Source organism: Cuculus canorus, chromosome 25, assembly GCF_017976375.1.
Source record: "Cuculus canorus isolate bCucCan1 chromosome 25, bCucCan1.pri, whole genome shotgun sequence".
Classification (NCBI taxonomy): Eukaryota; Metazoa; Chordata; class Aves; order Cuculiformes; family Cuculidae; genus Cuculus; species Cuculus canorus.
Window position 1 is genome coordinate 831796 of NC_071425.1, and position 26026 is coordinate 857821.

The following is a 26026-nucleotide window of genomic DNA, read 5'->3' on the forward strand; positions in this document are numbered from 1 at the left end:
GTTTGTCTTCCCCTTGGCAGAGAAACAAGCGGTGCCCTCGAGGGCTGCCGGCTGCCCTCGGCCCAGCTCGGCTGGCGAGCGCCGCCCCGAGGCCACTGGCCCCGCCGCCGGGAGCTCCCCGGGGCCGCCGTTAAACCCAGCGGGCGGGGGGTATTTCTTATTTATCCCTCTTCTTAAATTATTGTTATTACCTGGGCTGCAACGACTCAATGATTCAAGCATTCACATAAAAAAAATAATATATATATTTTTGCGATGGGTGGTTAAGAAATATCCCCGCTCGGCTTTGCGCGCTGCTGTTGTGTCCTAAGGTTTGATGGATGGCTGGGAGAAAGGGAAAGAGCCCATGCCGAGCCGTTTCCCACTCCTGTACAGGCAGCCATGTGGAGGGGAGGGAAAGAGGAAGGTTTAAGGCCAACTTTTTAATCTTTTTCCTATAAAAGAGACAAGCATCTCCCGTTTGTAACATTTTCGTCTTGGCAGTGTCTGCCCGACTCCCGAGGAGCGGACATCGAATACTCCCAGAGGCTAAGGCTGATGGATGGGAACTGTGCAAACCAGCTGCCATAACCATATTTTAATAAAAATACCGCTTTGTGGAGATCTAAGTCAGGCCCAAAGAAAGCCATAATGAGATCTTGAGATTCAGTGCCATTTCCCTCGGACGATCTGTAATAGATTCTTCTATTATGTGAGTGCGCGTGGGTAATGGATATGTACACATATATACTTTTACTGATATATGCCCACGCGAACACTTGAAAACCCTCCCATCCCCGCCTATTAATTATTCTCGCATTCATTTCCTTGACAAGTAGAAGTTATCTTGTAGCTAAGGCATCCATTTACTGCCTAAGAGCCCTGACTTGTCTTTGACGGCTGAATTTAAAATGTCTTTTAAAACTTTAGCAAGAGCCAGTAGGGAAAAAAAATTCATCCCATTACCTTAAAATGTTATTCCAACCCAAGAATTAAACCTAATACATCACCGGCTTAGATTTGGGTTTGGTTTTTTTTTTTCCCCTTCTTTTTTCTCCCCCTCTCTTACTGTTATTTATTTTAAACCTAATCGTGTCATTAAATGGCTCAAGTAGTTTTGTTTTTCACTCTTATCTTGAGTGCTTTTCTCTATTTACGTTTTAAACCTGCAATTTAGAGGATGTGTGTCCTTCATTTCCAAGTTGCGGCAGTCAAAGCTCTGTTATAAAATATTTCTCCTGCCTGTTTTGTCTGAAAGGAAGAGCTTTTAGCGGGATGGGCTCAAGGGTGGCTGTGGCTCCTGTTTTACAGATTGCTTTGGCAGAAAGATTGAAGTAGTGGGTTAGAGGTGTTTTATTTTAGTCCTCTTTGTAGGAATAGAAAATATTCGACAAATGTGTAAGTTATCCCAGGTATGGTCCACGTAAGCATCGCAGATTGTGTGCACTGTCTGGAAACACAGCCCACGTGCCCGACCTTGTAGGTCCCTCATGTGTGAATATAATCGAAGTTTTATAGTAAATTTCTTTCCCTCTGCAGGTTTTATTTCATTTTGAACCTGCCTGTCTTTATGTATCACAAAGGAGAGAAAAGGTGACTCGTGAAATGATAGGAAAAATCTATATTAAATTCGAATTACAGCTATTGCAGAGGTGCGGAATGGGGCAGCGCTTCCCTCCCTCTGTTCACGTAGAGAGCTCCAACCTCACACAAAATAAATCCACAAAGAGACCCCCGGGCTGGCAACATCTCCCCCAAAAATTCCCCCTCCCCTTTTCTCTTCTCCAGCAGTGTTTGGGTTTTCGGGGCTGTTTGTTTGTTTTCGGATCCGCCCCGTCTCCCGCCCGACCCGGTGCGAACCGTTTGAAGTTCAACAACACAGCGAAGTTTTATTGTATTTCCGGGACAATCGATTTATAAACCGGCCCGGCTTCTGGAGGCTTTTCAAACGAAATAGACTCAACTTACAGTCAAATTTCTGGCTCTTCCGTGCATCTCTTGGACAGGGAGGATTTGTTTCTTCAATGAACTTTTAAACTCCCCTAAACTTGCCCTCTGGGACGGGGCTGTCCCTGCCCATTGTCTCGCCAGCTTTCATTATTTCTTTTGCTCACCCTGTTTGTTTATTTAAGCCACTTGAGGACAAACCCCCAGCTCACAGGTAAGACACTGACTTTATATTATATACATAAAAAAATATATACATATAAAAGTGTTTTGTGACTTGACGTGGCTGGGGTTGTATGGTCCTTTTTTTTTTTAATTCCCTACGTGGGAATTTTGGCGGTTTTTTTCCTGACCAACTTCCCCCGCGGAAGTTGCTCGGAGCTCAGCGGAGCCCCCGGGGCCTGCCCGGCCCCCCCCCGGCCCTTCTCTCCGGCTTTAATTCTCCCTTTTTTCACCGCCCAGTCATTATTTTATAACATGCTTTTCCAGCGCCGGGACCGCATTGGAGGGAGGAAAGGACACAATAAGTTTCTCTGTTTCTATTTACACCTATAAAATAGTCACAATGAAGCTTTTTTTCTCTTGCTTTAATTGATTTATACGTTGTTGGCTTTTTTTTCCCCCCTATAAGTGAATCACGTTATACTTGCTTCCAGAGGAGGAGAATATGAATTAATTACCTTATTTTTTCCCCTGAAATCACTGATTTGACTCCATTCTCTGTAGAAAGTGATCCAAAACCTGGCGGGTTTAGGTAAAAAAGAAAAATCTGGTAATGGTGTTTTAATACGGAGTGTTGATAAATCAAGATAAATCCTTTAAATGAGCTTTCCAGAGGAGGTGGGGGAAGGACTTTAGGATTTTTTGCTCTTTTTTATGGCTGCGATAATCGCTTGTTTCTCAAAGTCAATAGCATTTTACTGTTTCCTCTGGTCTATTTGTAAACTATTTGTAAAGTCCTGCGGGAGGGATCCGCTCCAGACACTGTACATAGGAAATCATTTGAATAGTTATGCCGTGCGATCGGAGGGGTTTTCTTTCGCCTCTGAAAAGCTCCTTTTGTGGCTTTTGTTTCCTAGCAACTGTTGGCTATTATCAAAGTTCAGATTGCAGATGATGTCAAGGAACATGGCCGCCCAGGCGCCTTTCGGGGAGTTTTAGCCTTTGACCCACGGCCGCGCCAGGACTGCTCTGTGAATTAGGTAGTTTCATGTTGTTGGGCTTTTAATTTTAGACACAAGAACATCAAACTACCTGATTTACTCCAGTTATCCTCCTCGCTCTGCTTTGCTGAGGGCACTTCCCCTGGGAAAGATGAGGTGGTCCCCCTCTATCCCTAAATCCCTGCATCCCCCGTACCCCTTCTCCAGCCCCTGGACCGCTCCGGCACCGGATCCAGGTCCCCCTCCCCGCATCCCCAGCACCGTGATGGTTTCTTTGTTTAAATCCCGGTTTCAGGGACCTTTCGAGAGAAATGCAGTCCCGACCCGCATCATCAAGAGCTTATTAAGGGTCTAATTAGGCTGCGGCGCCTCTCAGAGGCTAAAACGCCCCTCCCCAGCGACAGCAGCCCTGCGCTATCAATCCCCTCCCTGCGCGCAATAAAGTTTGTGTTCTCGCATAAAAATATACTGCTATAAATACACACGCAGCTATAAAAACACGCGTGTGTGTCTTATTTTAGCAGCTGTGATCGACACCTCTGCCTAAAGGATAAAAACCTGGGGCTTAGGGAGCACAAAAGAGCTGCATCCTCCTCGTGAGTTTAATTGTCCCCACTGATAAAATAAGTTTCTTAGAGGCCCCGCTGCACATCCCTGCGTGTCCTTCACTGGCAATATTTATCGGGATTGGATCCCTGCGGTTTTTCCAGGGAGATAAAAATGCCGGATTTTGCCGTCCAGGCTGGATAGTGACTATTTTGTCACCGAGGAGCTCCTGCATTTCGCAGGGAATGTGCCCGCGTCTTTAGAGACTGCTAAACGCAGAGATGCGCTGCTGATGCAGATCTCTGGGCACTGATGTGTGGGTTCATCAAATCTAACATCTTTAGGTGAATCTGGGCGAGGATCACGGCTGGGAAGCTCACGAAATAAAAGTGTTTAGATGGTGTCAGAGATGCCCACTGTAATTTCACCACGTCGTTCCTTCTCTCTCAACGTGTTGCACGTGGGAATTGCTGATTTAACAAAAAACCACCCCCAAAACAATAAAAAACCCGTGTGAGAAATAGGGAGTACGGGGAGCTCTGCTCTGCTTGGATAGAGTAATCTCAGCATTCCATTTCCTGCAAACTGGAAACCCATAGAATTTTGTGTGTGTGAGCAACCGGCTCATGGAAGCGATTTTCTCTGCTTTGGTGTTCCAAATACGCATAAAACCAAGTTTCACATGACCCAGACTACGGCTAAAGAAGCCTGGGACTGGATCTCCCTGCGAGGTTTGACGAATTAAACTTTGATACCACACCCAGGCTCTAACCCACCATCTGCTGCTGCTTTTTGTGGCCGAGGGGATTACTTGGATTTCAGGTCTTTTTTTTTTTCTTTTTTTTTTCCCCCTCTTAGTGTGTTAAAAGAAAATGAAAACAAGCAAACAAACATGTGTATGGGTTTTAAACTGGTGCGTGTTTTATTTCCGAAACGGTGGTTCCTGTAGGCAGGGTCCCTATCTCGCCTGGAAAACAAACACCCGCATGTGGGAAGAGAGGGAAAGGCAAACAGCGTGAAAGAACTCCGAGTTTTCCACCCAGCTCACAAGCCCTGGGACTCCTTCCTTGGGAACAACATGCTGCTTGTGCCCTGACTCAAAGCCCTTAAACGGAAAAAGACAATCTGGGAAAGTTAATCATAAACCCTTCGGTAATAATGTCCCCATAGGCAACCACTAACCTGCCTTGTAAATGTCTGGGCTGCTGATTTTGATCTCCCTCCTACTCACGTAAATACAGGAAACAAGGGCCAGGGAGGAGAAAGGGGGACGCAGAGCCAGGAAAGATCAGAATCAGGCCCGGAGGGTCTGTATGGAGCGTGCAAACGGAATTGGGATTCATTTCCCAAGGACTTTGGGAGAGGAGTGTGCGGTGGCAGTGCGTCCCGCCCGTCCCACGGGCACGGCTGCCTCTGGAGCCGCTGGTTCCTATTCTTTTCCAAACCAGAAAGATAAGAGCGACCTTACCTGGAGAAGCAGCTCTGTGGGGATGGCTAAAAAAATTAAATCATCTTCTGCGTAGCGATTGTCCGGTTTGGACACTCTGTGCGTTTCTGCGCTCGGAGGCAACGAGCAATTGCGGCTCAGGCAACAAATTCCCCTCAAGTCCCTCTCTCCTGCCCAAATCCAGCCTGGCTGATATCCCCCCGACTCGGGACGAGCTTTAATTACGGGCAAAAGTGAAAAGAGCTCGCCTGAAAGAAACTCCCCCTTTCCTTTTCCTGGGGCTCGTGCTGCGAGATTCATGGAAACAATTCTATCACAACTTCATCCTTGTACCTGTGCTTGGGTGTCCCCCCCTTTCCTGCCTGGAGTGGGAGCGACAGATTTCTCACCATCACGGGCTGTTACTTCCCTTCCTCCCAGACTAACGAGAGCTGGACAATTTTTTTGGGGGGGGAGGAGGAACGCAGTTCTGGCGCGGTGAACCCCCAAACGGAGCCGCTGGAATTCCAGCAGTGGCACCAGCAGCGCCCGAGTGTAAAATCCGCAGCAGCCGGAGCGCGGCAGGCGCCCAGCATTTCTATGGGAGTGGAATATTATCCCAAGGAGGGAGGCGGGGGGGGGCAATCAGTCCAGTAGCCAGAATGTGGGTTCCCGAACAACAACCAAACTCATTTTAACTTTCTCTCCTCCCAGGCTTCCTTTTTTTCCTTTTTTTTTTTTTCAAACACACACACTCTTTTTGCCTTACAGGGGACCCAAAGGCTTTATTAACTACTGAGATTATAAACCTCGTCTGGAATCGGGGTTTTTTTAGCCAGAGTATACTTTCGGTCCTTGGAAAATTGCCCACATGTGTAACTTGTTTTTGCTTCTCTTCAGACAAGGAATTCCTCCCCCTCTCCCTCCCCTCCTCACCACTTACGGATTTTTAACAGACGGCAGCATTCAAACAGAGCTAGCACAGGAAATGGCAAAGGTAGATCCTTTGCCTTTTAGGCTACAGAAACTTATTTCACTTTTTTTCACGCCCTTCTTTTAAGATTTTCCTATTCGGGAGGAATTGGAGGGGTCTGTGACTGAAATTTCTTTCATAACCTCTCAGAACTCCCTGAATGTATCATTCATAAATTATGTTTGCTTTATGATGAGGTTTTAGTTCTGCTTCCTGGCTCTTTAAAAAAAAAAAAAAAAAAAAAAGTTATTCGGCTGTTGTTGCTGCTGGGATTATCGGTGTTATTGTTGTTATTAATATTCTTATTATAATTTCGGACTGGTTTATATCTCCTAAAATAAAGGCTCATCCCTTTAAAGGCTGGGTTATCTCAGAATCTGGTCTCCAGACTCTCCATAGCCATGAAGTTCACTCTCAGCTTTTATCCTCTCTTAGCTTATCCTTAACACCTTACAAACCTAAACTGAAGAAATAAATACACCCAAAGCGGTGCCCGTTACACCTCGACGGCCTCTTGGAGCAAAGACCCTGCTGAAGCCCCCCTCCTGCTCTGTCCGCGCATCAGGACGGGAGCAGAGCCCCGCGCCTCCAGATCTCCTCCACCTTCTCCACATCAGTGATAAAGAGGCAAAATCAGCTGGAAGAAGGTGCCACTTCTAATAAATGATAAGAGCCGGCTTTAAAAAGTAGTTAAATATGTTTCTGGTAAGAAATAGCTCATCCGCTCCTTTTCTTTCTTACCCCAAAACTGATAAATCGGGCAAAGGTGGCAATCGCACGGGCTTAAAATTTGCATCTTTCGAAAATATTTCACATTTGGTTGCTCTCAGCTCAGAAATGCCAGCCCAAAGAGTTGTTTGTTGAGGATGGATTTGGCAGTTGTGTATTTCAAAGCACTATTTGGACATGATTCCTTCTCTCCACAAACAATAAAGATTATTTATAAACACTCTCTGAGTTCAGAAGCCTCTGGCTTTTCCAGCGCAAGCTTCGAATATTTCCTCGCAGCCAAATACTTGACGCTGATTCTGAAAGCAGGAAGAAGTTTCCACTTCGGACTTTTTTCTTTTTTATTTTTTTTTTAATAACTATTTCCAGTTCCACTTCCCTTCACCAGCTCCCAACAAGCACATATCTAAAATTACTCCGGTTTTGCGAACCGAGCAAAGCTCGCACATCCTGTCTCTTCTCTCGCAAAGATTTGTCCTTTCAGACTTTCAGGCTCTGCTCCGAGGTCACTTTCTCCTTGACTTTTCCTTCTCCAAGATTTTCTTGCACACAGAAAAGCCTTTCATGTAAATTCTGATGGGCTCTATTTGGGGCTAGGAAATATAAACGCCTATACAGCACCAATCGAAGCAGGCAGCACCGCACGACGTGGTGTCTCCAAGGCGGCAGAGCTGGGGTGAAGCTCTGATTTGCCCTCAGCCCCTCTCGGAAAAGGCTACAAAGAGATGAGCTACGGGGATATGTATAAAAAATAAGCTACTGAACAAACGGAAACCTCCAGAGGAGCAAAAGCAAATGGATTTTGCAGATCTTCTTGTGAGGTTTCCATTCACCAGGGATCTGAAAACCCTTGATTTCTGCCTCACAGCCACACTCCTGAGAGTCTTCTTGGTTTAAATTTATATACTACAGAAAATTATATACTCACACGCTGACAGAGTTCATCGTTATTTATAGGAGGCACACCAGGATTTTTTCCAAGCACATATTTATCACAGGTAAGACATGGCCAATCTATCTGGCGAACAGAGAACAGGTGTTTTGCTTCAATTAACGTTCAATAATTTCATCTATACTTATTCAACACCCTGCTACCAACACGGCTGTTTATCCATCACTTGTATAAACACATTTCCATGCGCCAAGAGAGTTTAATCTCCACAACACACTTAAATCAGCCCTTTCCTTTCCCAGGCTCTCATAACATTTGCCGAGTCCCTCCGAATCTCTCGTGAAATAGTCTGATTTTTTTTAAATCATTTCTGAAAGGCAATAAAACCGAGAAATATGACAATGTGAACCACCAGCTCGTATTTCATGGCTGGTGACACAGGGTCTTTTCATTTCCAAACCTCTCCAACTGGTAAGGAAGTTTAGAAAAAGAGGAGGAGAAGGAGACAGAAATGTGAAAAGTTGGAAAAAACAGGAATTTCCCCCCTCTCTCGTTTCACACAGCCCCCCGTTCGTGCCAGATGCCCTGGAGAGAGCAGCGATCCTGCCCCACGCTGCTCTCTGGTAGCGGATTTCTCTGCCTTCACTGGTTTAAAAGCGAGAGGGGCGAAGCGGAGTTACTTTGGATTAACCCCCGTGTGAAGGAGAGGAGAGTTCGTAGGTCGGAGTGGGGTGAGGTGGGGGGAAGTACTCACCTGGGGACTTATACTCACGGCTGGCTGTGCAAAATCCTAGCCCAGAGGCTGGAGAGGGCTCCCCAACCACTCCTGAAACCTCACCTTGGCTGTAGCCTGGGGACTGGATCTGCTTCTCCAACACAGGGAGGATCTTGAGTTGGTTGGGGGGCTCTTGCTACCCTGATAGATGTAAAAATTACAAATAAATCTGGCCCCCGGCACCGGGCTCCGGCTCTGCTTGCCCATCATCCCGACCTCTCGATTTTTGTAAATGAAAATGGACAGCTTCCTAACAGCGCCTCATTTAGAGGAGCTCTGGTCCTGGACATGGGGAAACGAGTCCCTCCATCAGGCTGAAGGGCAGATGCTGATGGAAAAGCACCGCTTATAGGAATAAGCAGAAATCTAAGGCTTTGGCTGTAGGTTTTAAAGCGCCTTCATCATCTTTCAGTAAAACACCTCTGATAGCGATTTCCCACGTAGGTTTTGTGTAGGCATGGACATCTGGACACACAGGCGCACACACTCATACAGAGAGATGCGAAATACATTTTTCCTCCATTTCAGGCAGCTATTACCACCCCTCAGCGTTATTATTAGCCTGTTAATATAGACTTCCATCCCTACACACTTCAGGAAGGATTCGTGATGATTGATCATTCCTAGAAATCTCTTTGCCCTTCACTTTAAATATCCTTCAGTGTTGGGGTGAGAGGGAGAAGGGCGGCGGGGGTAATAGATTAAAGGGAGCAAATTGATCCAGACTGTTACAGCTGAAGTCCAGAGAAACACTTTAGCCGCGATCACAGAGCGCACCTTCTCCTTAACCAACATTTACGGCACCATCGGACCATCTCGCAATAAACGGATTTATCATATTAACTCAGCAAACCCGACCCGGTTACCCCGCATCGCCGGGGCTGGGAACCGCTCCGAGCTCCAGCCCGGTGTCAATCACCCGCTTCGGTGGAAGGAAAAACACCCGAAACCTTCGGCTTCAGGAAAACCCACGGAAAACGCAAGGCGAAGGGGGTTTGTGGGGGGTGTGCTTGACACGCACCGTGGGCTCATACATGGCGGGAGGGACACGGTGACTGCAGATGCAAGAGATTCCTTTTTTTTTCCCCCCTTTCTTTTTTTCCCCAGGCAATAAATTCAAGGCTATAAAAATCAAAGAAAGCTAATGTAAGTTTTATTAAACTATTTAACCATCACAAGTTTGAGGCATTCAGTAACAAAGCCGGATCAGTGGAGCACTGTATTTTACTAGCCTTGTAAACTTAAATGAAGGCTTCTGATTTCAACAATGTGGGAAACTATTTTAGCCGGAGTAAAGCAACCCTGAGATTATGCCGCGAAACATGCGAAAGTATGTCCACATGCAGAGATATTTTGAAGGGTTCGATGTTCATGGAAGCAGGAAGCCTGAGCTGGGGGTGTGCGGAGGGGCTGCGGCTCGGAGCGCGCTGGTCAAAGTCGCAATGCCATGGCCGTGCCAGTGCCATTTTAAATTCATATTTACCCACATCATTTTTACCACGTTAATAATCCATATTCCCATCCCAGATGGTTAATTATTTGGACCCCCTCTGCACCACTACTCTTGCTACCTAGATCCATCTTTTTCTTTATGAAAAACGCGCATACGTGTGTATTTCTGTGTCTCCCTGCAATGCCAGCACGCGTGTGTGTGTGTATGAAGCCACGGCGAGGGGGGGGCGGGTTGGTTTGGTCTTATTTTCTGGGGTTTTTTTTTGCTATCGCACTCTGGAGTCCGAGTGGCAAAGAATAGCTTTTATCTCTATTCCCTCGTGGTGGTTATTAAAGGCAAAGCGAGCACACCAGCGTCTTTCTTTAAACAAAAAAATTAAATAAATAAAACCACAAATAATCCTCCCTCCCCCAATAATATTTCAGGAGCAAATCTAAGAAGGGATATTAGCCCCAGCTCTGCCCGTTTGGTGGCTTTTTCGAAACTCCTGACGTTTTGCAACATTGCATAAACATAAAACAATCCATCCTTGATATGGAATGCAAGGGCGGATGACAGCGCAGCGCAGCCCCCTCGGCTGCGATTGATTTACGCCGAGACTGACGCTTTATCAGGCACACGAAAAAAGTTTGACCAATCATTTTGCTGGGAGCTCACAACACAGCAGCCCAACTGTACTTTGTTGGCTGGGAAGTTGGAGAAGGGGGTAGAGTACAAATCTAGATCTGTCCTATATATTTTTTTCCCTTCATTGAACCGTGCTTTGTATGATGTCTGAGAATGTCCATTTCTGGGACTCTTAGCAATTATTATGTCGACTCTATTATAAGTCACGAAAGTGAAGACTCGCCTTCAGCTAAATTTTCATCTGGGCAATATACGAGTTCCAGGCAAGCTGGGCACAATGAGCATCTAGAATTCCCCTCCTGTAGTTTTCAGCCAAAACCTCCAGTTTTCAGCGCCTCCTGGACTCCTTTGAATCCACATTCTTCTGGTACCCTTCCTGCCGTCTACCATCCATATATTCAACATCAAAGCGTCCCATCTGATAGCAGGTATCTACGGAGCTGGCTGGATCCAGTGCCCAGAGCAGAGAACCTCCCCGGGCAGGGGTCTGTTAAGGCAGAGCCGCTGCTGGGCCGTCCCGGGGATGTCCATAAACAGGGAACACAGGAGTACAATTTAGAAACTTCTGCTGCAAGGGAAGGGATCGTTTCCAATCAAAGGCCCAGCTTCGAGGACAATAAAGTTTGTGAAGGAAGCGAAGACAAAGACAGGACAGATCAAAGTAAGTTATAAAAGTGAGGAAGTAAACAGTATAAAAGCTGGAGGAGGTGCAATAAAAGGGGACAATGCTGCGTAAAGTTTAAAATCAGGGCTTAAAGAAAAGTCTCAGCTTGCTGATGCCAACCTAAGGGGAGAGGTGGGGAGGGGAGCGGGGTGGCATTGTCTCAGCCGGGAAATGGGAATAAAAATAAAAATGAGCGTCGTCTCTGAGCTTAAACAGAGTCCAGGGCGGACAAAAGCTGGAGCGAATCCTCCTCTTTTCTCCAGAGCGCTGGCTCCGGCAGCAGAGACCACAGTAGTAAGCGGGAGTAAATCTGCGCGGGTGCGGGCGGTGGGGGAAAAAGGAAGGGACGGGGGGAAGGCAGGGAACGCCGGGGAGAAAGGCAGGGAGAGGGAAGCGGAGGGTGGCGGTGGGGCGAGAAGGAGAAGTGCGGAAAGGGGAGAAATTACGGAGGAAAAGTTCACGTGGGGGAAGTAAACAGCAGCGGGGGCTTTTCCGCGCCCGCGCTCCGGTGGCCGGGCTCGCTCTGCACCTCCTCCCGGCTTCGGGTGCTGCGGCCGTGGCGTCTTTCCCCCCCCCTCCCCTTTCGTGTTTGTTCGTTTATTTTTTAATTGTTCGTTTCTTAAATGGAATGGTTCGGGGGATGAATATTCCACTGCCACGCTTCTTCATAGTTAGGAAAAAAGGAGAGGGGGGGTGGTGTTGTTTGTGTGTGCTTCCAACTTAATTAGCTTTTATTTGTAATGTAGCCAGGCTGGGAAACAGTTACAGCGTCTTCTTTTTCCACGAGCTGCGTTATCTTTTCCACCCTGAAATATACACAGAAATCCTTCGCCTCCAAAATATGTAATAACTATCAATAATGCTATTAATAATACTATTAATAATAATGATAGCAATTATGCTAATAATTATAATAATAATAATAAAACAATGGCGTTTGAGTAAGAAAGAATCGGTGCCCCCACCTCACGCCGGCGCGGCCGGTACCTGGTTTCCATCTGAGAGGGAACCGGGAGCCAGAGCCGAGCAGGAGGTGAAGGGCAACGAGAACCCCGGCTTCACCCGCCGGGGATATTTCGCAGTTAAAGCCGAAGTTTTGCAAACTGGCAGAGGAGAAGCCCCCGCTGAAGGTGCAGCTCCTCGGGGGCTGTGCAGGACGCACTCATACATTCCTTTTTCCCCTTGAATTAACTTCTATTCTCCCTCCACAACCCCCATGGAACAGCAAGAGCGATGAGCACTGCAACCGTAGGATTAAAAATACAGAATATTCTCGCCCCTCATGATTTCCTGCCCTCCGTGTGCAGGATGTTATGGTGACTTTTTTTTCCTCCTATCCTTTAACCCGCATGCAGACACACGGGCACACACACACTCACACACACACAAAAAGGAACTCCTATTCTATTGTACTGGGCAGAGATCCAGAACAAACTGCAACCGTGAGGTGAATGACTTGAGAGAATTAAATATCCAGGTTCTGTGCTCAATGTCCCTGAAATTGAATATATAAAAATCTTGTCCAAGAAAATGTTATTAAGTTATAAGTAAGAGCAGGGACCCGCGCTCAGAGGATGCTGTGTGGTTTCCCTGGCATGTGGTTATAACGCATATTTTGTTTTAAATAATAGTTTAATTTGGGCTGATGTTGAGAGGCTGCCAGGGCTGGAAGACGGAGCTGTTTTGCAGAAAGAGCTCTCACCAATTTCCCTGACTCTTTCAATTTTTGAAAGTATTTCGCAATAACGAATCTCCGCCCTGTCTGTGGCACCGGGATCCGTTCATTTATTCGCTGGCTTTTAAAGAAAAGACGTGCCAGAACCTCTCCCCATTCACTTTCCTGTTTAGGGATTTGTGTAGAGTGAATAGATAAAGCAACGGTCGCGTTTAAATTATCTTACATTTTAACCATCCAAGATATGACCAAAAAATAAACCCAAACCGAATAAAAATCTGCTATGAAGCAGAGCCCTCCATCGCCGCTAAAGGATGGGTAGGAGGATTAACAGTATCAATTATTAACAGCTTTCTTCCTCTTTAATATTTAATTCTGCATATTAGATCAAGTCAATTACATTAAGGAAATAGCCGTGCAAATTTGTAAGAGGCAGTACTTACAGTGGAAGATTAACCGGATTATTTTTTAGAAATATTCAATATATTTCACTGTGCGGGGAGGAAAGGTTCTGCTGGCGCGGGGTGTGTATGTATATATTTATAATGGCCCATTTAATTGGTGTAAAGGTTTATGGCTTCAAGTCATAATTTCAGAGGAGGCAAAGGAAATAAAATAGAAATACGTGGTCTGCCCATAACCTTTCATTTCACTCTTTCCCGCCTCTCAGCTACCCAACGGTCAGCTAATATTTGCATGTGATTAGTAAACGCTCTATTATTTACCCGAAACCCAATTCACCTTTAGGTGCGACCTTCACCGCTCGTGTCTCCGTAGGGGTGGTTTCTGCTCCCAAAATGTTGTTTTCTCGCTCCCCACCCCCCCTCATCCCTGGAACAGCCCTAATCCCTGAAATGTCCTTTTACAAAAGATTCCCACGTAGTTTCTCCCACACGCGGGGGTGACGAGCAGCCTGTTATTTATTCCTGGCTGCATTTGCAGCCCTGCAAACGTCCCTGTCTCTGGGTAACACTGTCCAGACCTCCGGCAGCAGAGCCCATCCAGCCCTTAGAGGATGTTTATTGTATCGAGACCGTTTCTTGCCACTGAGCAAAAAAATAGGCAAAGGGTTTATGAAAGGTTTCTCCAGACCCCCCTCTCCCTGCTCTGCTCCTAGATCTGCAGACACTTGAGAAAACGTGGAAAAAAGCGTAACACATATGATTTTTGCCCTGGTGCCTTTGTATATAAAACACGTAGAGTGCAGATGGGCGTTATGGGAATATAAGAGTGGATGTGGGCATGGATGGAGCTGGGGAAAGGTGGGGGGAGCTCTGCCAGTGGCACGTGTGCACCTAAACATGTGTGTGCGGGTACACATGGGTGGATACATGTGTGCTGATACACGTATGTGTGGGTACACGTGTGTGCAGATACACGTGTGTGCACAGACACCAGCCTGTGCATGTAGAGGACACAGACCTGAGGGTCCAGGGGTCCCAAACCCTCCCACTCCGGGGGGGGGCACAGTATTTGGGGATCGCCCCCCCCCCCCCCGCCATCTGCTCATCTCAGCCATCCCCTATGATTTCCATACGGCCTCTCCTGCTCCCGAGGATGCCAGGGAGCGTTTTTCACCCGGGGCGTGCGTACGCGTATGTATAATCTTAATATTTGATGGCATGATTAAAACCTTCTGAGAAACACTCAAGCTGCATCGTATTGATCTCGCTGCTTTTCTTTCAGCCAACCCAGCTGCCAGCTGGCTGCACGCCCGTTCCTCCCGGAAAAAACGATGCCCTTACACCAAATACCAGACCCTGGAACTAGAGAAGGAGTTTTTATTCAATATGTACCTGACGAGGGACCGTAGACACGAAGTGGCCAGACTCCTCAACCTGAGTGAGAGACAAGTCAAAATCTGGTTTCAGAACCGAAGGATGAAAATGAAGAAAATGAACAAGGAACAGGGCAAAGAATGAAAAAAAAACCCAACAACCCAACACAAACAGAAAAGCAGCATCCCCCCCCTTTCTCTCCCCCCCAGCTCCCCGCCTCCGAGGCCGCGCACCCCCACTCAGTGCTGCCAAACCCTCCCAAACACGAGGGGAATCCCCCCTTTCCCATCTCCACCTCTGCATGAGAGATGTTGCTTATTATTCCCTTTTTTATCTGCTTAGTATTGCCACGTAGGAGGCAACTTAGCCCAAACTGCAGCTCCTTTTTGGGGACACATGCTGGGTTTTGTTTCTGTTCTCTTGTTTTCCTTCTCTTTTTTTTTTCCCCCCTTCTCTTTTCTTCTCCCCGCAGTGGAACACAGACAGAGCTCCCGTCTGAGCAGCAGCTTTCTCCGCTTGCATTTTCTCCATAGAAAGCAAGACGGCAAACACAACCGGCCACAAACAGCCCTGGGCCAAGCCCCCACCAAACCTCGCTGCCTTTCTTTATCCACGTAAGGACAATGATTCCCTATAACACCCACAACACCCCGGCGCGCACACACAACACACACACACGCACTCTCACACGTTGAGGTGGCCAAGGAACCAGACGATTTAATTAAACTACTGCAAGACAGACACATTCGTAAGACTTGCGTTTAATTGCACCCAACAAATCATTTTCAATTCGCCAACTTTATACCGGAGTAGCCGGTTAATGACAGCCCAACTCCCAACCGCGCTGAGTTTCTTTATTCCCTCCCCCATCCCTCTTTATTTTTTTTCTTTATTTTGTTTTATTATGCGGGATTTTGATTTGAGTCGAGCCACGGCAGATATGTGACTTTGACCTGAAAGTTTTGTAGGATCTTTACAGGCAAACCTCCTCATCTGGTAGTTTTATACTGGGTTACTTGGAAGAGGAGAAAAGCCGGGGAGGGAGGCGAGAGAGTGTGTGTGGGGCACTCTCAGAGCCGCATTGTAAATTATTTAGGAGAAAAAGGGGCGGAAGAACCCCTGCCAACTCATTCCTAACTTTTAGAGGAGAGAAAGAATGGGGTTTTCTAGTTAAAAAACTACCTTAGTAGAGCTATAAGGGACGGGGAGGTTGTGTTCTTAGTGCTAGCATATTTATAATTTATTGTGAATTGACTTTTCCTAAAGCAGTAGGCTGTTGCAGAGATAAAGTGCCAACCCTACCCTGTGTGTGTTTCTTCCCCCTCCTGTTCGCTGAGATGCTTTTAATACTTGAATGTCGGTGGGGTTTTTTGGGGTGGGGTTGGTTTGGGGTTCTTTTTTCCGCCTGAAGCAAGCTCCCGGCATGTTTTCCCTCTGCCACCCGCTCTCCTGCGGGGCCCACCCAGCGCCTCCCGGGGCAGGAGCCCGGTCCCGCGGGTGGCACCTGGGGATGCGGCGGCTCCATCCTCATCCTCACCCCGAAGAAGCATTTAAAATAAGAAATCTAGACCTTGCCGCTCTCCTGTCATGGAGCCGATTCCTCATGTGACAGATCCGCTGGAGCTTTCTCCATCCCGCCCGTGCGGGACCGGTTTCCCTTTATCTCTGTAAGACTTAACTTTGTTTTGGGAAGGGGGGGGGAGGCGGGAGGGATAAAGGGGGGGTTGAGTTTAGTACCAGTTGATTATATGGTGGGTATTGTAAAATGTGTTTGTGGTTGTGTTTCTGTGAATGTTGAAGCTCGTTTTCTGTTTCTGCGGTGGCTTTTTAAGTACGGGAAGAGTTCTGCAGTTGATAGTGGCTGGAAAATGTCGAAATAAACCTCTCTCGGGTTTTTTTTTTCGTGTGTACATTTGTATATTTAGCTGCCAGGAGTTTCTCTAGGAGCAAGGCGAGTGCAAGGTGGCTTGTTTTAATATGATGTGGGGGTGAAATAGAGAAACGAGTTTTATTTCTGCTGCAGATCTGAACGAAGTAGCGCGAATCTGATTTCAGGAGCGTCAAGTTCCGCGGGAGCGCTGTTATCTGCGGAGCAGGGGTGCTCTGGGAGCAGCGATAGACAGGTTTGCGGTTTTGGAAAGTGTTCCTACCCCCATCCCCGACCCTCAGATAAGAATCAAGTGGCTGCGCCTCGGTGCACTGAAATTTCCACCCCTGAAATTCCTCTTGGAAGGGGTAAAAAAAAAATAAATATCCTCCACTCGAGAAGGAACCAGAGGTTGGTGTTTGAGACCATCCCTCGGAAAGGTGTGTTTGTTGGGTTTTTTTTCCCTTTTAGTGTTTTGTTTTTTTTTTTTTACGCCCAGACTTTCCCCTGTAAAACTTTCCATCGTGGAGCAGCCCCTTAGGGGCTTCCAGTTTTAACTGTTCTGTTGCCGGAGGGAGTTAAATGTAACCAAACTTCACCCCGTGTCCAAGACCTTAATCTCCTTCCTTGAAACCCAATTAAGAAAAAGAGTTTCGGAGACATTTTGAGCTGGAAGGTGAAAAAAAAAACCCAAAACAAACCACAAACAAAAAAGTTGGAGGCAGCAGTATTGTTTATCTAAATCTGATCTGGATTGATTAAAAAATTATATATAGTGGGTCGAAAAAGATAATTTCTCTGTATTTAGGCTGGGCAGTCAGAATTTTCAGCTTTGTTAGACTCTTCTCAAGGATGGATGCGTTTAGAATCTGCTTCATGCTGAATTGATAGATTTCTTGTATCTCGAACTGAGGGTGGACTTTCCCAAATCCTCATTGCTATATTTTTCAGAAGCGTTTCTGTGACTTAATTGATGTTTGCAACCCAAGGGCCACTAGGAGTTAGAAAAGTTTTTCACTTTCTTTAGAATTGTGGTAAAGAGCGGATATTTTTAAGACGACGAAATAAGGTTCTTTGAAAATAGAATTTAAAATGTTAGTTCATTTTATTAGGAAATATGATTACTTAAGAAATGTTGGAAAACCCTGTCCTCTGTAGCATCAGCCGGGATGTATTTTCCAGAGTTGTTTAATGCTCCAGAATAAAAATCGATTTTAGAACACCAGCACCGATATCTCATTGTGTTATACTGTTTCATATGAAATGTCAGAAATATTTTCATTGTGTTTTCCTGAGTTCTTTAGTGCCTCCTTAAGTGCATTATAAGAATCTATGTTTTTGCTTAGTTTGAAAAAAAATGCCCAGAGGCAAATGGAAATAATTCCTCTCGCTTGGTCCCATCCAAACCTGCTGCGTCTCTTATTTTTTTGTTCTTTTTAACCTGGAGGTCGCTAATCTCTGGTTGCATTTACCGGGGGTGGCTTGTTTGGTTCTTTGTCTGATTGTTTATTTGTTTGGATTTGAGGGTTTCAGCTTTGCGTTCCCGAAGCAAAGGCGCAGAACGGACCGTCTTGATTTGCTTTTCTTTTCCTTATTCCCCTCCCGACCAAGGAAAACTTTGCTAAGAAAAAATCGAAACCCAAAACAAACAGCGGGAAACCCCACCCCGCTTTCCCTGCTTGGCATCACCTCGGATTTGACACGCGGTTTCTTTTTCCAAGGGCTCAACGAGCGGCTCCTATAATTCCATCTCTTAATTCCTTTGACATTTTATTGCTCATGAAGAAATACAAGCACTTGGAAAGTGTTTCTATCTCTATATTAAGAAAAAACAACAAACAAACGCGGAGACCTGCTCAGCCCCGCAGGAAGCAGGTAGTGAGGAATATAACAGGGAATCTCTTTCCACTAAATTTTAACATAATGGGCGCTCTAAAGGGCAATATTTCACTACTTTAAAAAATCCTTTCTTTGGGGCAGCTCTGAAAAGAAAACAAAAGAAGAAAGATATTTGGAGCTTTCTGAAGGAAGAGAGAGAAAGGGAAGTAACTTGTCATAAAAAAAAAAAAAAAAGAAAATTCAGTGCAGTGTGCTGCAATAAAAGAATATGACCGCTATAAAACTTTATAGGGTATAAATTTCTGAAGGTTAAGGAACTAAACGGCTGTAAAGCAAACAGTGCAAGAAAACTTTCAGGAACTCCTAAATTACTACAACGACTTGGGAATGTGGGGAAATCCGAAGAGTAAATGCTCTTATTTCTGATTCGGTCACAAAGTTACCCCCTTTTTCTTTTTTTTTTGCCCCCTTAAGGGAGGGGGTAGTTAAAAAATAGGGGGAGTAGAGAAGAGAAGGAGAGAAAAGGTGGGGAGGGACTTCTGCTAATTTATTCTTCTCTTGCAGATGCCGTGAAAATCCAGCTCTCTGGATGATTCCCTTTGTTCTTTTTCTTTTTTTTTCCCTGCTTTTTTTTTTTTCTTTTTTTGCCCCCCCCTTCTTTTTTTTTTCTTTTTCCCTTTTAAGCAATTCCAGGCTGCCCGAATGCTGAGCCCTGCACACAACAACACACAGAGAACAGCACAACCCCCCCACACTCGCACATTCAAAGTTCTGGCGAGACGTCTGGGCTTGGGTAGCTCTTTATCGGTTTACAGCTCTGGCCTTCCCCCTCCAGAGCAGAATGACCAATTGTTTAGTCTCGGAATTTGAAACAATAGCTGTTTTCAAAAGCAAACCCCATTTTGCCTTTTTTATTGCCGGGCAGAGGGAATGGATGCTGTGGCTTTTCCCCGCGTAAAACTTCAGCGCTGAGGGGCGAGGAGGAGGAACACATTTCCCCCTTTTCTCCTGCCTTTTTTCCCCCTCCATCTCCTCTCGCTTTGGGCCGGGTTTATCTCCTCAGTTCCGAGAGGGACCCTCTTTTTCTTCCCCCTCCCCAATCCCGGCTTCCCGCCGCACCCCCCCGGGCCGCAGAGCCTCGCGGCGCCGCGAGGTGGCGCTCTTGCTCCACGATTGACGCGCTCGGCCGCGCATCCCCGCGCAGCACCTTGATGCCATCCGCGGGCTGCGGATCATCCCCGGGCATCGCAGAGAGGGTTAATGATCGCTATTTTGCCGATTTATACGTTATTTTTATAGGTTCCATCTATTTTTTTCCCTGCGAGGCTGGGAGAGGGGGGGTGGCTAATCTAGAGGGTCTCAGTGCTGGGATGCGGTGAGAGATGGGACGCACATCTATTCTAAATGTTCACTTAAAGGTCGTGGTGGTGGTGAAACATCGTTTTTTGTCTTCAGCTAGCTCGGGTGGAGGTGGGAGGACAGCTTAATTATCTCCAAAGCGTAGATTTACTTGTGCGGGACTGGAAAAGAGAGCGGCTGCAAGATTTCGGGAGAGAAAAATCACCCAGAATCAGGACAAGTTCCCCCTGCTCTTCACCTCAGTCGTTGAGATGATTTGCGTTTTCTCAGCTCTTTATTTTATATTTTTTTAGATTCCATAGACATCGCCAAAAAAGGCCAGTGTAAGCTTTTTAGGAGTTGAAGTGGTCATTTTTTGTTGTAACCCTCCATCTTTCGGCGATGCCGCTCTGAACCCGAGGTCTTCACTTAATATGTTTGGGAATATTTTAAACGTTATAAAATAGTAAATTAGTCAAAAACGTTGTTAACTTACCCCGTTTTGTAATACGTATAAATACTCCACTGATGCTGTAGCAGCAAAACCCGTGAACTTTTAACTCCGTTAGTTCACTTTTATTTTGGCCTTTGCTTCTTCAAAATTACAAGACAAAAATTATTCAGTCGTTCCAGCCCTTCAGCTACAAATAGCACAGGAAGCAATGCTGGCAATAACGTCACTATAGGTTTTCTTTCACGTTGTTATACAGGGGTATTTTCTGAATAAATGTTTCTCCCAAGTTACCCCCGAAAACGCGACCGTTCCCCGAGAAGCAGCATCCTGGGGAGGAACGGAACAAATTGAACTGATCCACACAGCAGCAAAGAGTAAAATAGGTCGTTTTAAGAAGCAAAGTTTAAACATCTCAAGGCTCTGTTTCAATGCTGTAAAATGTAAGACAAATGTAAACAGAAATAGATGGGGGAAGTAAAGGAAAATCCTGCCTCTCTGCATTCAGAACAATATAGAGGAGAGAAAAGTTAAGGTTTACCTAGGAAAGGGTTTGGGGTTATTCTTTTATTTATTCTTGTGAATTCCCAATAAATCTTTCCTCCACTGGGTATTTATAAATTATCCTTTCTCTCACAGACCCACATGCATGCACACAAATGCATCCCCACTTGTTTTTTCTTATAACAGAAACATTTTCCTTTCATCAGGAATCTAAGTACAGTAAAGGGAATGATTTAAGATCAGCCATTGATTCCTGGTGCATCGGTGAGTTACCAGCACGTCATGACCATAAAATCCTACTGCACTTGATAAAAATGTTAACTTCCAATAACAACTTCACTCTCACCTTCTTAGGGTCCACGTAGGAACGGGAATTCCTGCTATTTTTCTGTTTAAAAGCTTGGATAGATGGGAGCACGCCTGCAAATACACAAAGAAGACGAAAGCTTCTTTTCTAAAGACACTTTAGTCTATTTAAATTTTTTTGTTGTTGCTTTCTTGAAAATTCCAGCGCCGAGCACCCCCAATCCAGGCTGCAAAGCTCTATTTACTTCTGTGCGCCATTTCTGGGGTTTTATGGTCAAAGATGAAACCAAAATCTGCTTAATCGACAATAAAAGTGTTGAGAAAAATAAAATGTTAACTTGTCTTTTAGGGGGGGGAAAGCCTTAATTATACCACTGCAAGTACTCCAACAACAATAATTACTTGAAAAGGCTCTTAGACTCGGCTGAAATTATCCCTGTACAAAATAAAGGAAACGTATTTACTTAAATTATTTCTCTAAGGACGTTTTTAAAGTTTTATTCCGTTACTATCTTTGTTTTCTTTCTTTCCCTCTCTCTTTCCCTTCCTGCCTTCCTTAATTCCCTGCCTATTCCCACTGCCAATTCTAATGCAATTTTTTTAATATTTTTTTTTACCCAAGCCTTGACAAGACAGAAAAAACCGAAACATTCCAACTTTTTCCTCTTTTCCACGTTGTGGAGGTTGAAAATCATCCCTCGGTGGAAGGCAGGGACGAGTGAAACCGCCTTTAATTCACCTTTCTGGTGTCAAAACCGCGCGGACGGGTGCGGTGGGAAGCGGCAGGAACCTACCCAGGGCAAAGGAAAAAAATAGAGGTTAAAAAGAGTGGCTTTAACTCCTATTGAAGGTTGAAAGATTGGAAAATATAGCTGGCATTGCGAGGGGTTTGGAGGGGTGTGGTGGGTGTTGGGCAGCGCCGGGGCCGGGGGGGATGGTGTCGTTATTAGCTGAAATACCTCTCAGTAATATTTGCTGACTGCGATAAATGAATTTCAAAATCTACCCCCTGTGTGTTTAGATGGTGGAAAATTGCAGCGTTGGCATCTTAGGGGTAAGTTTGCTCCGTTGTTACCAAATGCCAATAAAATAGAAAGCCTCTCTCCTCTTCCCCTCTCCCCACTCTCTTGGCCCCCCCCCCCCCCCCCCCCGGTTTTCATTGGAAGCATCATGCAAAAAAAAAAAAAAGGCGAAAAAATTGAAGTTTTGGAGGAGGGGGTGAGAAGCCTTCGGTTACCGAGAGTACCGGTTGTGTTCGGGGTGCGATAAGGGACACCACACTTTGCGCTCGCCATCATCCCCAACCACATTCGAAGCAGTCCTCGGCGGGGGAGGAGCGGGCGGGGGCTGCGGGAGAGACACCAAAAGTCAATGTTATATATGAAAAACTATGATCATTTTAATTCAATATTGACACCTCAACATCTCGCTGTAATGCGGACGGGTCCAATCGAAACCGCTGCTTTATAGCGGTGGAGGAACGAACTCGTAAAATCCTAACGGCTTTTATGTAGTGCGGTATAAACAACAACAACATCCCCGGCTTTATGGCGTTTTATAGTTTGTTAAACAGTTTACTGCCTTTTTTGGGGCTATTACAAATGCAATTCCCTTCATGTGATAGTTAAACCTTTATCAATAATAAGGAAATTGATCATTAAAATGTTAAATATGACTACCTCGTTTGTTTTAAAATATGTTTAGGGTAAGAAGCTGTATGATTTGATAACTTGTATTAAAATACCAATTACATTTATAGGACCTTTTAAAACTGGTAGCAATTAAATCGTGTTCTTTTACAGTTTTCCAAAGCGACCCTGACATTTAAAAAGGCTAAAACTGCCTCGTTAAAATTTTGAAATTAACGACTGCGAGCGCTTCTCTTTAATTTTCCAACACTCCCCAAAAATCAATCTTTTGGGTGGTCTAGGTATGTGATTTGTTGTGAGGCGAGCGATACCTCATTAATGTAGGTAGTTAAACATATTTAATCCGTATATTCACCCCACCTCCTTCTCCCTTCCCCTCTCGCTCCCTCTCTCTCTCGCTCGCTCGCTCCCTCTCCCTCTCTCGCTCCCCCTCGCTTGCTTTTCCTTCTTTATTCTCTCACACTCTTCCTTTCACAATCATGCGGTGCAGAGTCCGTGTGGAGTAAGGAGAAGCCAATAGGATGAGGTTTTGGTAATAGATGCAAATGATCATGAAAAGACACTGCAAAATATGAAACAACTCATTTGCGCTGAAGTAAATCACTGAAAACTGTTTATGAACTGGCATCTCTTCTTGGAAATGTAAAGCGAGAACTCTTTAAGTGGCGATTTTTTTTTTTTTTTTTTTTAGGGGTGGGGGGGAGGAAAGAATTCAATATCATGCAGGCTTAGAGTTTTGATTATATCCTCCTTTTATATTCCTGGAAATCACAAACTGTCGTTGCTTAGCATCTTAGCGCTTTCTTTTTTTGCTAATAGATTCCCGTGGTCTGGTCTGGTTGGCATTTTTTTTTTTTTTGCCTTTTTTTTTTTTTTGCCTCCTTTTCTTCCTCCTCCAAACAAATATTCTTATTTAAATTAAAATGAGCTCTTATTTTGTCAACTCACTCTTCTCCAAATACAAAACCGGGGACTCCTTGCGCCCCAATTATTATGACTGTGGGTTCGCTCAGGATCTCGGGGGCAGACCCACCGTGGTGTACGGACCCAGCACGGGGGGCACCTTCCAGCATCCGACCCAAATCCAGGAGTTCTACCACGGAGCATCCTCACTCTCCAGCTCCCCTTACCAACAGAATCCCTGCGCCGTGGCGTGCCATGGGGACCCCGGCAACTTCTATGGCTACGACCCCTTGCAAAGGCAGAGCCTCTTCAGCGCCCAGGAGTCGGACTTGGTGCAGTACACGGACTGCAAGCTCGCTGCCAGCGGCCTTGGAGAGGAGGCGGAGAGCTCGGAGCAGAGCCCTTCTCCGACCCAGCTTTTCCCCTGGATGCGACCGCAAGGTGAGGCGAGATGGAAAGGACAGCGAGGAGGCATTTCCTGAGCCCATAAAGTAGCCCTCTTGCTTTCTTTCTGCTCCTCTTGCTTGCTTTCTTTCTTTCGCTCCCTTTTTCTTCCCCAGTGACTGTATTTTACTGCTTTATGGGGGTAAACTTTTGCACTTGTAAATTGCTTTATAGTTTAATTACCCTGAAGGAGACCTTTTCTTCTGGGGGCAGAGCGAGCCGGGCTTTCTGTGGAAGGAAGCGTCCTTAAAGTTTATGGCACTTTTACAGCCTTAAAAAAAAAAAAAAGCCCCTTCATTTTTGTTTTGCGTTTGATTTGGGATTTCGCTGGTGCTGCTCTCTCTCCCCGGGCTGCAGCTCGCTATTTTTTTTTTTTGCGGGATTCCAAAGAGCCGGAGTCTGTTGTTGCTGTTGTTGTGGTGGTGGTGGTTCGGGTAATAATAAGTGTGCAAGCGCCGGCTGTAGCTGGGCTGGTGGGTGACGACCCCCCCCTTCCCTGCCACCATCACCCCTTTCCTTTATAACCATCTTCCCTTTTATGATATTCCACAGGAGCCTTTCCCTCTCCCTGTTCGCTTCCTGCCTTTGCTCCTGCGAGCCCTTTCTTCCTCCCCCTCCCGTGCCTGTGTGTGTGAGTGTGTGTGAGTGTGTGTGCGAGCGGGTGTGAGCCTGGCTGTGCTATTCCCGAGCCTGGTTTATGTATCCTTCAACCTCCTTCTCTTCTTCCCCTCTTCCACCCAACCTTTGCAATTCCCCAGCAGCCGCTGGACGGAGGAGGGGGAGGCAAACCTACAGCCGCTACCAGACGCTGGAACTGGAGAAGGAATTTCTATTTAATCCCTACCTGACCCGCAAACGGAGGATCGAGGTCTCGCATGCCCTGGGATTGACAGAAAGGCAGGTCAAAATCTGGTTCCAGAACAGGAGGATGAAATGGAAAAAGGAAAACAACAAAGACAAGTTTCCCAGCAGCAAATGCGAGCAGGAAGAACTGGAAAAACAGAAAATGGAAAGAGCCCAGGAGGTGGACGAGGAAGGGGAAGCACAGAAGGCGGACAAGAAATAAAAGGATTTTTAAGGACTGAAAGGCAAGCGCTGCTGGGGTGGCAGAGCCCCTGAGCCCCGCGTTAATGGCAGTTAATGTAGGGGGGGGTGGGAAAAAAAAACAACAATGCATAGAAAAGAGAAAGAATAAAAACCCCTTTTATTGCTGTAAAACAATATAGCTGTAAGCACCACTTTCCTGATTATCCTTTGATACAATGAACAGTATGCAAAAGGGAGCGGAAGGTCTCTCCTGCCTTTTGCCAGTTATTAACTAGTGGTAGTGTAACGCAATAGCTTATGTAAAACATGACTGTGAAATTCTCTCTCTCTCTGTCTTTCTCTCTGTCTCTCTCTTCTTTCCGGGGGGGTGGGTTGGTTAACATAGCTTTCAACGCTATAGGAGTTACGTGAAATTACATTTGTGCACTTTTTTTTTTTTAATGATTTCTCACCTTTTACGTTGTGGTTTCTCTGTATGTACCGGAGGTAGCTATTGAGACAAACATCCCAACAACATGAAACTGCCTATTTATGCTATAGTTATCTCTCTCTTTCTCTCTCTTTCTCTCTTTGCTTTCCTTTCTGTTCTTTGCTTTGGTTCGGTTTTGTTTTTTTTTTATTTTTTTTTTTAAATTTTTAAATGTCTCTTCCAAAAAAAGGGAAAAAAAAGAAAAAAATAACAAGAAAAAAAGCGTTTTTTCTCTCCTTTAGTTAGCATGCGCACAGTGAAGCAAGTTGTAAAGTGATCTTTAGGTTAACTGTGAAAAAGAATGTATACTGTAAACGTGAATTACTTTATTGGGGGAACTAATGATATATTTTGTTGTTCTTTCATCACTTTGTTCTATTGTCTAAACCTGGAAGCGGCGGAAGAAAGTTACAATAAAGTTTACAAGCGAGAATTCCGTGACATCATTCTTTTACCCTGCTCCATTTCCTCCAGGACCACTTTGATAGAAAGGAAATAAAAGTCAATTGTGTCGGAGCTGCAGCCCTGGCCATCAAAGCCTTCTTTGCCTGGAGAGATGCTGTCGGGCTGGATCGCGGCCGG

The 26026-nt window shown here is 45.6% G+C and overlaps 2 protein-coding genes and 1 long non-coding RNA gene across 4 annotated transcripts; 2 read left to right on the plus strand and 1 right to left on the minus strand.

Moving 5' to 3' along the window:
- The first annotated feature begins 9662 nt into the window (after nt 1-9662).
- Nucleotides 9663-16294, plus strand: HOXB9 (homeobox B9). The gene is made up of 2 exons (XM_009571118.2): nt 9663-11171; nt 14536-16294. The coding sequence occupies exons 1-2, from the start codon at nt 10664-10666 to the stop codon at nt 14769-14771; spliced, it is 744 nt and encodes a 247-aa protein (XP_009569413.1). The 5' UTR covers nt 9663-10663; the 3' UTR covers nt 14772-16294.
- Nucleotides 16295-20883: 4589 nt separating this feature from the next.
- Nucleotides 20884-24907, minus strand: LOC128854506 (uncharacterized). The gene is made up of 3 exons (XR_008453562.1): nt 24773-24907; nt 22170-22279; nt 20884-21722 (listed from the first exon to the last, which is right to left on the minus strand). It is a non-coding gene; the product is annotated as an uncharacterized LOC128854506 (long non-coding RNA).
- HOXB8 (homeobox B8) lies at nt 22304-25978 on the plus strand. Of its 2 annotated transcripts, none has more exons than XM_009571116.2 (2): nt 22304-23925; nt 24687-25978. In XM_009571116.2, the coding sequence occupies exons 1-2, from the start codon at nt 23505-23507 to the stop codon at nt 24992-24994; spliced, it is 729 nt and encodes a 242-aa protein (XP_009569411.1). In that variant the 5' UTR covers nt 22304-23504; the 3' UTR covers nt 24995-25978. The 2 variants fall into 2 exon arrangements, with proteins under 2 accessions (XP_009569411.1, XP_009569412.1); XM_009571117.2 differs by having other exon boundaries at nt 22305-23925; nt 24690-25977.
- The last annotated feature ends 48 nt before the right edge of the window (nt 25979-26026 follow it).

Coding starts and splice junctions, on each gene's coding strand:
- HOXB8 (XM_009571116.2), top strand. CDS start 23,505: ATGAGCTCTTATTTTGTCAACTCACTCTTCTCCAAATACAAAACCGGG. Junction 23,926..24,686: donor CCCCTGGATGCGACCGCAAG/GTGAGGCGAGAT, acceptor GCAATTCCCCAG/CAGCCGCTGGACGGAGGAGG.
- HOXB9 (XM_009571118.2), top strand. CDS start 10,664: ATGTCCATTTCTGGGACTCTTAGCAATTATTATGTCGACTCTATTATA. Junction 11,172..14,535: donor CAAAGACAGGACAGATCAAA/GTAAGTTATAAA, acceptor CTTTTCTTTCAG/CCAACCCAGCTGCCAGCTGG.